Raw genomic sequence first — 14,134 nt, forward strand, 5'->3', positions numbered from 1 at the left:
ATACCACCCAACAGATCCACAGATAACACAATCTCTATTGCACTGCACACTGCCCCCACCCACCTGGACAAAAGGAATACCTATGTAAGACTGTTCTTCATTGACTACAGCTGAGAACCCCTCCATGCTCATCACCATGCTCAGGACCCTGGGACTGAACACCTCCCTCTGCAACTGGATCCTGGACTTCCTGACGGACCGCCCCCAGGTGATGAGGGTAGGCAACAACACATCCGCCATGCTGACCATCAACACAAGGGCCCCTCAGATCCTCAAATGGTTCTACAGCACCATTGAGAGCATCTTAATTGGCTGCATCATCGCTTGGTAACTACAAGGAACAGTAATTTACAGTAACTACAAGGCACCCTATGGCAAGGTGCTACAGAGGCTGGTGAGTACGGCCCAGTACATCACCGGGGCCAAGCTCCCTGCCACCCAGGACCTCAGAGGAAAACAAGGCTGCTAAATAGCTAATCAAATGGATTGACCTTCTTCAAGCTGCTTGTTGATCATTGCTAGACAGACATTTTCAAGTCTTGCCATAGATTTTCACGTCAATTTTGAGTCAACTGTACCTAGGCCACTCAAGAACATTCAATGTCATCTTCGTAAGCAACTCCAGTGTAGATTTGGCCTTTTGTTTTAGGTCATTGTCCTACTGAAAGGTGAATTCATCTCCCAGTGTCTATTCCGTTTCATTTTATCCTATTCTGACAAGCATAACTATTTTTTGTATTTATTTTACCTTTATTTAACTACGCAAGTATGTTAAGAACATATTCTTATTTTCAATGACAGCCTAGGAACAGTGGGTTAACTGTCAGGGGCAGAACGACAGATTTGGTACTCGAGTGGTACTCAAACAAAACGCTTTGTATTCAGGACAAAAAAGTGCATTTCTTTGGTAAATGTTTTGCAGTATTACTTAATTGTTTTGTTGCAAACAGGATGCATGTTTTGGAATATTTTTAGTCTGTTCAGGCTTCCAAATTTTCACTGTCATTCAGGTTAGTATTGTGGAGTAACTACAATTTTTTTATTTATTTAACCTTTATTTAGCTAGTGAAATTAGTTAAGAACAAATTCATATTTACAATGACGACCTACGGGGGGAACAGTGGACTAACTGCCTTGTTCAGAAATAAAAAAAAATAAAAATTCAGCTCGGGGATTCAATCCAGCAGTCTTTGTTACTGGCCCAACGCTCTAACCACTACGCTACCTGCCGCAACAGCAAGGTTGTTGAGCCATCCTCAGCTTTCTCATAACCCAACCATTAAACTCTGTAAATGTTTTAAAAGCACTGTTGGCCTCATGGTGAAATACCTGACCAGTTAAGAACAAATTCTTATTTACAATGACGGCCTACCCTGGCCAAATCCTAACCCGGACAACGCTGGGCCAATTGTGCGCCACCCTATGGGACTCCCAATCACAGCCGGATGTGACACAACCTGGAATCGAACCAGAGTCTGTAGTGACACCTTTAGCACTGAGATGCAGTGCCTTAAACCGCTGCGCCACTCGGGAGCCCCATATTGCAAGAAGGGTTATTCAGCTTCTGCTTTATTAAATGTTTTTACACATCTACCAATTGGGGACCTTCTTGCGAGACCGTGAAAAGCCTCCTTGGTCTTTGTGGTTGAATCTGTGCTTGAAATTCACTACTTGATTGAGGGACCTTACAGGTATGTGTGGGGTACAGAGATGGAGTAGTTTAAACAAAATCATGTTAACCACTATTATTGACCACGGAATGAGTCCATGCAGCTTATTATGCAATTTGTTAAGCACATTTTTACTCCTGAACTTATTCAGGCTTGCCATAACACAGGGGTTGAATACTTACTGACTCAAGACATTTCATCTTTGAAAAAATTATGACATTATGGGGTATTGTGTGTAGATCAGTGACACAATCTCAATTTAATACATTTTCAATTCAGGCTGTAACACAACAACGTGGAAAAAGTAAAGGGGTGTGAATACTTTCTGAAGGCCCTGTAAATACATATTATTATTCCACATTTTGTTGTGTTACAGCCCGAATTTAAAATGGATGAAACATATTATTTTCTCACCCATCTACACAAAATACCCCATAATAACAGTGATTTAAATATTTATATATATATATATGTTAGCAAATGAAATACAGACATATCTCATTTACTTAAGTATTCACACCCTTGAGTCACCTTTGGCAGCGTTTAAAGTTGAGTCTTTCTGGGTAAGTATCTAAGATCTTTCCACAACTGGAGTGCGCAACATTTGCCAATGAACCTTTTCAAAATTCTTCAAGCTCTATGTCCAGATTAATCTCTGACAAGATATGTCACTGTTATTGAAAGGATTGTGAAATTGTGGCAGATTAAAGGGGACAACTATGTTCATTGATGTGATTGATGTTCTTACTCTGTTAAATTGAGACTAAGGGAAATGGTGACTCAGGTCAAAGGCCCCACAGTCCTCACAGGGCACAGGAGGACATTTTGTTTTTGTCTTTCTTCCAGATAGGCCTGTCTTCATGACTGAATCTGTCACGTCTCTTTGTCCACATTAGACACGAGAGGTGCTTTTTATGTCTAAAATATTTTCCCAGACACCAGGCACAGAACAGGGACTGGTGTTCCCACAGCCTGAAATGTAAAGTCCATGTCAATCACAGCTGTCTGCACTATCCCTCATCCTGACAAGCAGCTGAAGGTCAAAGAACATGATTACACAGCCACCCAAGGAAAATGTCATTCATGTCAAAGTGTCATTCATTTCAGTTAGTGGCACATTATGTGGAAAGTATGTTTGAAGGCTGTAACCCACACAAACTGGATGATCTCACTTGCTCAGCCAGCATCTAGAGAATGGGTGTGTTGACTGAAAAATAAAAAAATGTTGCCAGATGGCACAGTTACAGATAAACATGAAGCAGAAGTTACAAGTTGAACCACCTTGTAGAGAAATGATCCTTCTGTCCAAAGTTGTAAGAGTTTTATCTTATGTCCCTGTTCTTTCTAAGATGAGTGTCAGGCGAGAGGTTTGGTGTTCCTTCCGGTCACACAGAGTAGTGTAGTCTGCATGGAGAACATCTCATTGCTGTTCTTTCAAATCTTAGGTCTTCTTCCACCAGTGTGTATGCTTCACCCTTTTGAAGCTGATTCACAGATGAAATCACTTTCACTGAGTGGTACTCTTGCCTCATTATTTTCTCACTGATTCATTAGCTGCTGCTTGCTCTTTCTGATATTTTTTAATGTTAGATGTTCCAAGTCCCCTTTCATTACGCAGACCCCTCCACCACGCCCTCTACACCCACACACATACTTTCATACACCGACCTCAAACCAATTGAGATGGTTTGGGATGAGTTTGACTGCGAAGTGAAGGAAAAGCAGCCAACAAGTGCTCAGCATATGTGGGAACTCCTTCAAGACTCTTGGAAAATCATTCCAGGTGAATCTGGATGAGAGAATGCCAAGAGTGTGCAAAGCTATCATCAAGACAAATGGTGGCTACTTTGAAGAATCTTAAATATATTTAAATTTTGATTTAACACTTTTTTTGGTTACTACATGATTCCATGTGTGTTATTTCATAGTGTTGATGTCTTCACTATTATTCTACAATGTAGAAAATAGTAAAGAAAAAACCTTGAATGAGTAGGTGTGTCCAAACTTTTGACTGGTACTGTGTGTGTGTGTGTGTGTATATATACCTGGATTTCTGCATAAATTGGAAATCAAATTTGATCTGATCTTCATCTAAGTTACAAACATAGTCTGCTTAAAATCATAACACACAAATTATTGTATTGTTCTTGTCTATATTGAATACATCAATTAAACATTCACAGTGAAGGTTGGAAAAAGTATGTGAACCCCCTAGGCTAATGACTTCTCCAAAAGTTCATTGGAGTCAGGAGTCAGCTAACCTGGAGTCCAATCAATGAGACGAGATTGGAGATGTTAGTTAGTGCAATTCAATCGACATGAGCCTTCAGAAGCAGGATGATGAAATCAACCTCTACCAACACCTTTACTTGGAGACAATCGAGCCCCCTACATTAGAGAAAAGCAGCAATATTTACAAATCACTAGACACAAACTTCCAATCCTTCCTCCATCATTGGAGAAGTCGGCTAATGGCACCCAGTATTCTGCTCTTTAATTAGAGTGCTCTCTAATCTACCGGACATGAGTGTGGCAGAGGTGTACTCCTGCCAGCGACTGCTCAAACTGGGCCAGTACTGCCAAGCCTTGGAGAGGGAGCAGATCGACGGGGAACTGTTGTACACAGTGGAGCCCAGCATGATGAGGGAGACCCAGGGAATGGAGCGACCTTCACGTGGCAAGCTGCTCGGTTTCCGACAGGGCTGAAGGCCCTTACTTGAGTCCTCTGGAGCTGAGCAGGTTGGGTAGTAACGGATTACTGTACATGTTATCTGGACTATGTAATCAGATTTAAAAAATGTAACAACAATATAGCAGTCATCCTGTCACTTTTTTTGGTAAGCAGCTGCATGAAAGTAAATAAAAGGACATTGAAAATAAAGGTTAATTCCTGCTGTGAATCAAATATTAATCCACAGCCTGATTAAAAGTACAGGATTCAGGCAGACTGCCTTGTCCTGCTGTCACACCACAGGGGAGATGGAGTCACTGAGAATTCACTGCCATTTCCATTTCCTTTACCATAACTACAGCAATAAGATACAGAAATAAAAGGGCCTCCCCGAGTGGTGCAGTGGTCTAAGGCACTGCAATGCAGTGCAAGCTGTGCCACTAGAGATTCTGGGTTTGTCCAGGCTCTGTCGCAGCCGGCCTCGACTGGGAGACCCATGGGGAAGCACACAATTGGCCTAGCGTCACCCGGGTTAGGGGAGGGTTTGGTCGGCAGGGACGTCCTTGACCCATTGCCCCCTAGCAACTTCTGTGACGGGCCGGGCGCAGTGCACTCTGACACGGTTGCCAGGTGGATGGTGTTTCCTCTGACACATTGGTGTGGCTGGCTTCTAGGTTAAGTGGGAATTGTGTAAAGAAGCAGTGCGGCTTGGTTGGGTTGTGTTTTGGAGGATGCACGGCTCTCGACCTTTGCCTCTCCCGAGTCCCTACAGGAGCTAAGACTGTAACTACCAATTGGATACCACGAAAGCGGGGTAAAATAATGAGAAGAAAAACAGATACATAAATAAATACTGGTACCAACATGAGGTCAAAGAAAATAAACAAAACATACACTGAGTATACAAAGCATTAACAACACCTGCTCTGACACAAACTGACCAGGTGAATCCAGGTGAAAGCTATGATCCCATATTGATGTCACTTGATACATCCACTTAAAATCAGTAAAGATGAAGGGGAGGAGACAGGTTAAAGAAGGATTTGTAAGCCTTGAGACAAGTATTTTGTGTGTGCCATTCAGAGGGTGAATGGGCAAGACGAAAGATTTAAGTGACTTTGAACAGGGTATGGTAATAGGTGCAACGGTTTGGTCAAGAACTGCAACACTGCTGGGTTTTTTCCTGTGTGTATCAAGAATGGTCCACCACTACCCAAAGGACATCCAGCCAACTTAGAGCAACTCAATATTAGTAAGGTGTTCCGAATGTTTGGTATGTTCATGTAGGTTTTAGGGGCAACAAATAGACTGCAGGGAAAACATTTTACTGGCAAAAGGATCTAATAAGCTATTTTCTAAAAGACTAACCAAATCAAATGTTATCCCATTTTAGTTGCCACATGCTTCGTGAACAGTGTAAACTAACAGTGAAATGTTTACTTACGGGCCTTTCCCAAAAACGCAGAGAAAGAAAATAGAGAAATAACAGAAAAGTACAAATAAAAGTAATAATAGATACATATGAGAAACGATAAGTTGGTTATATACAAGGGGTACCAGTGCAGAGTCGATGTGCAGGGGTAAGAGGTAATTGAGGTAGACAAAGTGACAGATAGTAACAGTAGCAGCAGTGTATGTGATGAGTCAAAAAAGTTAGTGCAAAAAGGGTCAATGCAGATCGTCCGGGTAGCTTTTTGGTTAAATATTTAGCAGTCTTACGCCGCCTCTGGATGAGCATTTTCCTGTTTGCTTATGGCCCTATACAGCTCATTGAGTGTGGTCTTAGTGCCAGCATCGGTTTGTGGTGGTAAATAGACAGCTACGAAAAATATAGATGAAATGTCTTGGTAAATAATATGGTGTACAGCTTATCATGAGCTATTCTAACTCAGGCAAGCAGAACCTTGAGGCTTCCTTAATATTTGAGATCGCCCACCAGCTGTTGTTAACAAAGTGACACACACCACCACCCCCCTTGTGCTTACCCGACGCTGCCGTTCTGTCTGCCGATGCATAGAGAAAAACAAGCTAGAATATTATCCACGTCCTTGTTCAGCCAAGTTTACAAGAAACAGGATATTACAGTTCTTCATGTCCTGTTGATAAGATAGTTTCGAACGGAGCTCATCCAGTTTGTTCTCCAGTGATTGTACATTCGCCAATAGAACAGAGGGTAGAGGTGGATTATTAACTTGACGCCATAGTTTCATCAGGGTACCTGCACATCGTCCTCTATATCTCTTTCTCTTCCGAGTGTCAGGATTAGGGCCTGGTCCGGGGTGGGTAGTATGTCCTGCGCCGCCGACTGATTGAAGTAGAACTCTTCACCCAAGTCGAGGTTAGCGATCGCTGTTCTGATGTCCAGAAGCTATTTTAGGTCATAGGAAACGGTGGCAGAAACATTATGTACAAAGAAAGTTAATATCAGCGGCAAAAAAACACACAAAATAGCAGAATTGGACAGGAGCCCCTAAACGGACGCTATACATTCCAGTGCCATTTCTACATACCGTGAGCTATCTCTTGCACTGAAGGTAGATGGGCTGAAAAGGTGGTAACTTAAGATAACTTTGTCAGTATGAACATGATACAATAATAGCAATCAAATAAGTAACCACACCTGAGGCAAGACTCATTGTGATTCATATTTTTATTTTAACTATCATAGTGCAAAAGATGATAAGCTAATTATTTCTGAGAAAAGAGAGAGGATGGCCTCCGTAAACAAGGGTTCTTTCAACATTTTGAGAATCATTTCAGACCCCTACACATTTCAAATAATTATAGAATGCTTCCATATAGGGCATCTCACATATTGTGTATTTATTGGTGTATGTATCAGCTGATGCAAACACATAGCTACAATCTTATTGTATCTGAACTGTTTTCCATAGATGTCTTAAAATCAACCGAATACTGTAAAGGTGCATAGGACCAGGAACACAATGTCCTCCATGATGTCATCCAGAAGCCTCTTGCTTTAACCTGTCCAACACCTGCTCCGGGGTTAGTGACCCAGTCACTTTAATAATCTTCTCTCTGGATCTGGAGCCCTGCAGAGAGACATAAGGACATGATGCAGCATTTTAGTTTCAATTTGAAAATGTTCTGTTACGGGCAACACAGAAGGCTATATAAACAAACCTTGTCCAAAACGACTTCACTTCTCTTCAACTCCAGCACCTTGGAGAGATACCGCACAAGCTCCGCATTGGCCTCCCCATCTGTTGGCGGTGCGGCAATAGCGACACCTACTGCCTCTATAGACACATCTGGGAAAGATCATTTTTGTTTTAAAAAATGACATAGCCCAGCTACGTTAAATGTATTACACACAAAAAATACACAAATAATGTGGGCACACAAATATGGGGCTAGCCCTCAATTAGTCTCGTAGTTGAGTTTCTATTGCCATCATTTTTCGGTATACAAAAAGAGTGCACCTGTAATTGCGTTCTGTTTAGATCCAGGCTTCGCGTGCACTGAAATTGTCACCACTCCGTTCTTGTTTCGAGCTACTGGCCCAGAAGGTGAAGGTTTCTCCGACGGCTTCTGTAGGCCTACAGTTTTATTCTGATGAAGAGAGAGGGACAACATTTTTACAGTACAGTAGTAAGTAGCCATTGGTCTGCATGAAAGTTCATTTGACTCAAACCTCTCCAGAGAGGACATATGAATAAAATAAAAAATAGTCCTCATTATGTCAAGATCACAACTTATTTATCTCATGATCACTACATAACAAAAGCTGTTTTGTTGAGATCACAAAATAATAAATGTACCACGAATGATCTATTAATTTCTTCAGATGCATGATAACCACTTCATCAAGCAGCCACAGGTTGATTACAACGCAGGGTATTTAAGCCCTGAACGATGCCTGACAGACTAGCTCGTCTCCCAGTCTGCTTGCTGCCCCCAAGACTACAGCCAATCGCATGCAAGGAACAACGCAGCTAACTTGGCTAGTCTTTTGAGCTAACTAGTTATCTAACTAGGTAGTTAGGTAACTAGGTAGCTAGTTAGTTAACTAGGTAATCTTGTTAGCTAGCTAGAAAGCTAGCTTGTTATCTATGATGGTTGTTAGCTTACATAACTGATATATGGGTAATTAGAAGTCACACTTCATGTTTTGTGTATAATATTTACACTCACAGTGGGTGAGCTTCATTCCTGACAGGCTGATCAGATTAAATTTCAGCCTCAAAGGCTGATATCTAGATGCTTTAGGCTGTTTTATAGGTAAAGCTCCTTGCAGGCAGATTAACTGTCAGCGCTTTATAGGCTGATGCATATAAACCAGAGCGGGTGAGCTCTATTCCTGGCAGGCTGATCAGATTCAATCAGGATGCTGCCTTGTAGGCTGTTTTATTTGTAAGGATCCATGCAGACAGCCTACAAGGCAGCATCCTGACTTGCCAGCCTCTGAGGCTGCTTTTGAATCTAATCAGACTGCCAGGAATTAACTCTTGATCATTTACATAATGCACTGTTTGCTAATCTTTCTGCAAGGAGCTTAACCTATGGAACAGCCAACAAGGTAGAATCCTGATTTACAGAGCATTCAGAAAGTATTCAGACCCATTTACTTTTTCCACATTTTTATGTTAGACTTATTTTAAAATTGATTTAATATTTTTCCCCCCTTATCAATCTACACACAATACCTCATAATGACAAAGTATGAATGGGTTTTTAGATATTTTTACAAATGTACACAAAATAAAAAGTATATTACATGTATGTAAGTATTCAGACCCTTTACTCAGTACTTTGTTGAAGCACCTTTGGCAGCGATTACAGCCTCAACTCTTCTTGGGTATGATGCTACAAGCTTGGCACACCTGTATTTGGGGAGTTTCTCCCATTCTTCTCTGCAGATCCTCTCACGCTCTGTCAGGCTGGAAGGGGAGTGTCGCTGCACAGCTAATTTCATGTCTCTCCAGAGATGTTTGGTCGGATTCAAGTCCGGGCTCTGGCTGAGCCACTCAAGGTTATTCTGAGACTTTTCCAGAAGCCACTCCTGCACTGTTTTGGCTGCGTGCTTAGGATCGTTGTCCTGTTGGAAGGTAAACCTTTGCCCCAGTCTGAGGCCCTGAGCACTCTGGAGCAGGTTTCTATTCTCTGTAATTTCCTCCATTCACCATTCCCTTGATCCTGACTAGTCTCCCAGTCCCTGCCACTGAAAAACATCCGCACAGCATGATTCTGCAACCACCATGCTTCACCGTAGGGATGGTGCCAGGTTTCCTCCAGATGTGACGCTTGGCAATCAGGCCAAAGAGTTAAGTCTTGGTTTCATCAGACCAGAGAATCTTATTCCTCATGTTCTGAGTCCTTTAGGTGCCTTTTGGCAAACTCCAAGTGGGCTGTCATGTGCATTTCACTGAGGAGTGGCTTCTGTCTGGCCACTCTACCATAAATGCCTGATTGGTGGAGTGCTGCAAAGATGATTGTCCTTCTGAAAGGTTCTCCCATCTCCAAAGAGGAACTCTGGAGCTCTGTCTGAGTGACAATCAAGTTCTTGGTCACCTCCCTGACCAAGGCCCTTCTCCCCCGATTGCTCAGCTCTAGGACGAGTCTTGGTAGTTTCAAACTTCTTCCATTTAAGAATGATGGAGGCCACAGCGATCTTGGGGACCTTCAATGCTGCAGAAATGTTTTGGTACCTTTCCCCAGATCTGTGCCTCAACACAATCCTGTCTCGGAGCTCTATGGATAATTCCTCTGACCTCAAGGCTTGGTTTTTGCTCTGACATGTACCGTCAACTGTGAGATCTTATAAAACAGGTGTGTGCCTTTCCAAATCATGTCCAATCAATTGAATAGACCATAGGTGGACTCCAATCAAGTTGTTCAAACATAGCAAAGGGTCTGAATATGTATGTAAATTAGGTATTTCTGTTTCTTATTTTTAATACATTAGCAAACATTTATCAATACCTATTTTCGCTTTGTTATTATGGGGTATTGTGGGTAGATTGATGAGGGAAAAAAATATTTAATCAATTTTAGAATAAGGCTGTAATGTAACAAAATTTAGAAAAGGGATGGGGTCTGAATACTTTCCGAATGCACTGTATCAACCTCTCAGGCTGCTATTGAATCTGATCAGCCTGTCAGGAATGGAGCTCACCCACTCTGTAAATGTTAATATTATCCATAAAAGTATCCCTTACAATTATACACATCAGTTATGTAAGCTAACAACCAGCATAGATAACAGGCTAGCTAGCTAGCTAACAAGACTACCTAGCTAATTAGCTAGCTTGTTTGCTCACCCCATAAGACTAACCAAGTTAGCTACGTTGTTGCTTGCATGCGAAGCTGGAGCGGAGCGTGCCCAATTTTTAACTGGAGCGAGTTTCGAGTTTCCCAAAGGCTGGAGTGTTGGACTTCTCGCCCGCTCCAGTAGCGCTCCCAGTAGTGCTCACTTCACAAGCTCAGGGCATGCCCCGCCCAGCATGCATTTGTAGTCTGTGTGCTGCTATAGCCTCATGCTTTAGCTACTGTCATGGAGTTCGCTAATTTTAATAAGGAAACTGTTAAAGCACACAGGTGCAAAATCAAGGTGACTTACAAAGATGAGGAGGGCCAAGAGCAAGACGGAATGCGGTGGTGTCGTGTCCACAACTAAATAATCATTGTGGAATCTGAAAATACATGCTTACAGAAAGGAATAAAGTGGGTAAGCTAGCTAAGTGTGTCAAAGTATTTATAAATAAAAAAATCTGATCTCTTAATAGTTCATTTTCGTTCTATTATCTATACAATAGGACATTATTCATTTTGGCAGGGAGCGCGACCTGAACCCACAAACTTCTGGCCCGAAGCACCATTGACTGAGTCGATAACCTCCCTTATAAACCTGGGTCGCTACAGTATAGACATTATTTATTTTACCCTTATTTTACCAGGTAAATTGACTGAGAACACATTCTCATTTACATCAACAACCTGGGGAATAGTTACAGGGGATAGGAGGGGGGATGAATTAGCCAATTGTAAATTGGGCATGATCATATGACTGTGATGGTATGAGGGCCAGATTGGGAATTTAGCAGGACACTGGGGTTAACACCCCTACTCTTACAATAAGTGCCATGGGATCTTTAGTGACCACAGAGAGTCAGGACATCCGTTTGACGTCCCATCCGAAAGACGGAACCTTACACAGGGCAATGTCCCCAATCACTGCCCTGGGACATTGGGATACATTTTTTTTAGACCAGAGGAAAGGGTGCCTCCTACTGGCCCTCCAACACCACTTCCAGCAGCATCTGGTCTTCCATCCAGGACCAAACCTGTTTAACTTCAGAAGAAAGCCAGCAGTGGTATGCTGCTGGCCAGTTTATGGACAGTATATGAATATATATATATGTATATGAAAAAGTGTGTAGCCTACAGCAGTAGTTATATAGGATGAGCCTTATAGGCTCTCCATGGTCAATCTGTAATTGACGTGGCCGTACAGCATGTATTGCAATGCAGCCTCCACAGACTTTAAGGCTTTCATAGTAGCGATTACAGCAGAGCTATTGTGAAGGACGTTGTTAAAGGAAGTTAGTGTTTATACTGCACATACCACCCCGCCTACTGTCAGCCAAGCATGTCAATGCGGAGCTATACAGAGCCCTCCGCAATGTTACAACATTTTAGAACGGAACAGAGTTTGATTTGGCCTCTGCATGCCCCAGAGGCTCCGTAATTGCGTCACAACCTCCATAGGAAGTCTCCGACCACATTTTCGGATAAAGCATAGTGGCTTTTACAATACAGTATATATACAAGTGGGTAAAACAGTATGGGTAGCAGTCTCTAAGGTGCAGGGTTGAGTACCGCAGGTGGTAGCCGGCTAGTAATAGTAACTCAATTCTGGGCTGGGCAGGGTACTGTAATGGGCGGAGGTTGTACTACACGGACATTGTTTTAGCACAGCCCTACCGTTTTGTCCTTTTTGGGCATGTTATGGTTTCCAGAGTAATTTCTTCTTGCTGCCAAAAGACCCTCAAGCTGGTGTGATGATGAGGACAGTCTCCGACAGAAGTAGAGAGACAGATGCTTTTGGATAAAGTTGCTCAAATGTAACACCTGAAATAATGTTGTCCGGGTTAAACGAAGAGAACGGATTTGGGTGAACATCAAGGAATCTCAGTGACTATTCAAACTACAGTGCTTTTTTATTTATTTTTATCTCCAGTAACGTCAAGGCACAGCGGTCAGAAAATGTTAACAAAGCTACTGCACACAGTGCTGTCTGGGACCTATGTGAAGCTAGCCAGACTAAAGATTAGCAACAATAGTGTAATTTCCGGTTTGCTTTCAAAATAAAAGTCCCAATTGAAATAGTGGAATCATGCCATGTTTGGACCAGATAATACTTAACAAAGTCGGAATGTTGTTTTATAAATTCAGTAAAATGCAATAATTAGTTAATTTGACACAAAAAAGTAAACATATTTTGAAATCTCACTGTGGATGTATTATACTTTAGAATTGCATTGGGGGCATGTGGAATATGTTGAGGGTTATGAATACTTTATGAAGGCACTGTACAGCCTAACCTATTGATTGTGCACTCATGAAATGGGATATCAGCCTACTCACTGACACTCGCAGAACACAACTGTGTAGAGTTTACACAAATATTAGCATTTCATGGGCGCACAATCCATAGATTAGGCTGTACAGTGCCTTCATAAAGTATTCATAACCCTCAACATATTCCACATTTTTGTGTTACATGAGGATAGTGAAAACATGTTTTTAGAAATCTTAGATAGTTTATTGAAAATGAAGTGGCTCATTTACATAAGTATTCACATCCCTTTGGTAGCGATTACAGCAAGAGCTTTGCACACCTGGATTGTATAATATTTGCACATTATTCTTAAAAAAAATATTCAAGCTCTGTCGTTGGTTGTTGATCATTGCTAGACAGCTATTTTCAAGTCTTGCCTTAGATCTTCAAGCTGATTTAAGTCAATTGTAACTAGGCTACTCAGAAACATTCAATGTCCTCTTGGTAAGCACCTCCAGTGTATATTTGGCCTTGTGTTTTAGGTTATTGTCCTGTCTGAAAGGTGAATTTGTTTCCCATTGTCTGTTGGAAAGCAAACTGAACTAGGTTTTCCTTTAGGACTTGTGTTTAGCTCTATTCCGTTACTTTTTATCCTATAAAACTCTCTATTCCTTGCCGATGACGAGCATACCCATAACATGAAGCAGCCACCACCATGCTTGAACATATTGTCGTGTCTTTACTATCATTAACTGAAGACTGATAGTTTTTATCAAAGATTCTCTGTAATTAGTTATTACGCGATTAGACTGATTAATCATGTAACCGTAATTACTAGGAAGTCGGGGCACCAAGGAAAAATATTCAGATTACAAAGTTATCATTTCCTAAAATAACTTTTCAGATATTTTATCTGATCAATTAGTCTTCAAATTAATTAATGATTTACTTTACCTCACATTAGTCTCCTTCCAAACGTCGTAAATTGTTGGTTATCTGCACGAACCCAGTCTTCACTATGAGTCATCCATACATCAATTGTCTTAAAGCATTTATTTATTACTAACTAAGTAATTCACAGAAATGCATAAACAAACAAACAAACAAGGTAAATGTGGTTACATGAAATGATAGGAGAATGTGCCCTAGTGGGCTAAACCGGCATGGCGGCTTGTTAGACAAAAGGGGAAGTGGGGGTCGACTAAGAAGTCACTACAGAGTTAATAATTATAACAATTGAAATGCTAATCCTTTACACATGAACTCTCACTC

The 14,134-nt window shown here is 41.5% G+C and overlaps 1 protein-coding gene across 1 annotated transcript; it reads right to left on the reverse strand.

Moving 5' to 3' along the window:
- Positions 1-6,972: 6,972 nt before the first annotated feature.
- c1h15orf40 (chromosome 1 C15orf40 homolog) lies at positions 6,973-12,611 on the reverse strand. The gene is made up of 4 exons (XM_071149671.1): positions 12,286-12,611; positions 7,785-7,914; positions 7,486-7,613; positions 6,973-7,394 (listed from the first exon to the last, which is right to left on the reverse strand). The coding sequence occupies exons 1-4, from the start codon at positions 12,481-12,483 to the stop codon at positions 7,302-7,304; spliced, it is 549 nt and encodes a 182-aa protein (XP_071005772.1). The 5' UTR covers positions 12,484-12,611; the 3' UTR covers positions 6,973-7,301.
- Between the last annotated feature and the right edge of the window lie 1,523 nt (positions 12,612-14,134).

The sequence above is a fragment of the Oncorhynchus clarkii genome, chromosome 1 (genome assembly GCF_045791955.1).
Source record: "Oncorhynchus clarkii lewisi isolate Uvic-CL-2024 chromosome 1, UVic_Ocla_1.0, whole genome shotgun sequence".
Classification (NCBI taxonomy): domain Eukaryota; kingdom Metazoa; phylum Chordata; class Actinopteri; order Salmoniformes; family Salmonidae; genus Oncorhynchus; species Oncorhynchus clarkii.

What these genes read in the sequence shown, in the direction of transcription:
- c1h15orf40 (XM_071149671.1), bottom strand. Translation starts at nt 12,483, where the DNA reads ATGTTCACCCAAATCCGTTCTCTTCGTTTAACCCGGACAACATTATTT. An exon ending in TGCCCAAAAAGGACAAAACG is followed by an intron (nt 7,915 to 12,285) that starts GTAGGGCTGTGC and finishes TCTCTTCATCAG; the next exon opens with AATAAAACTGTAGGCCTACA. An exon ending in TAAACAGAACGCAATTACAG is followed by an intron (nt 7,614 to 7,784) that starts GTGCACTCTTTT and finishes GATCTTTCCCAG; the next exon opens with ATGTGTCTATAGAGGCAGTA.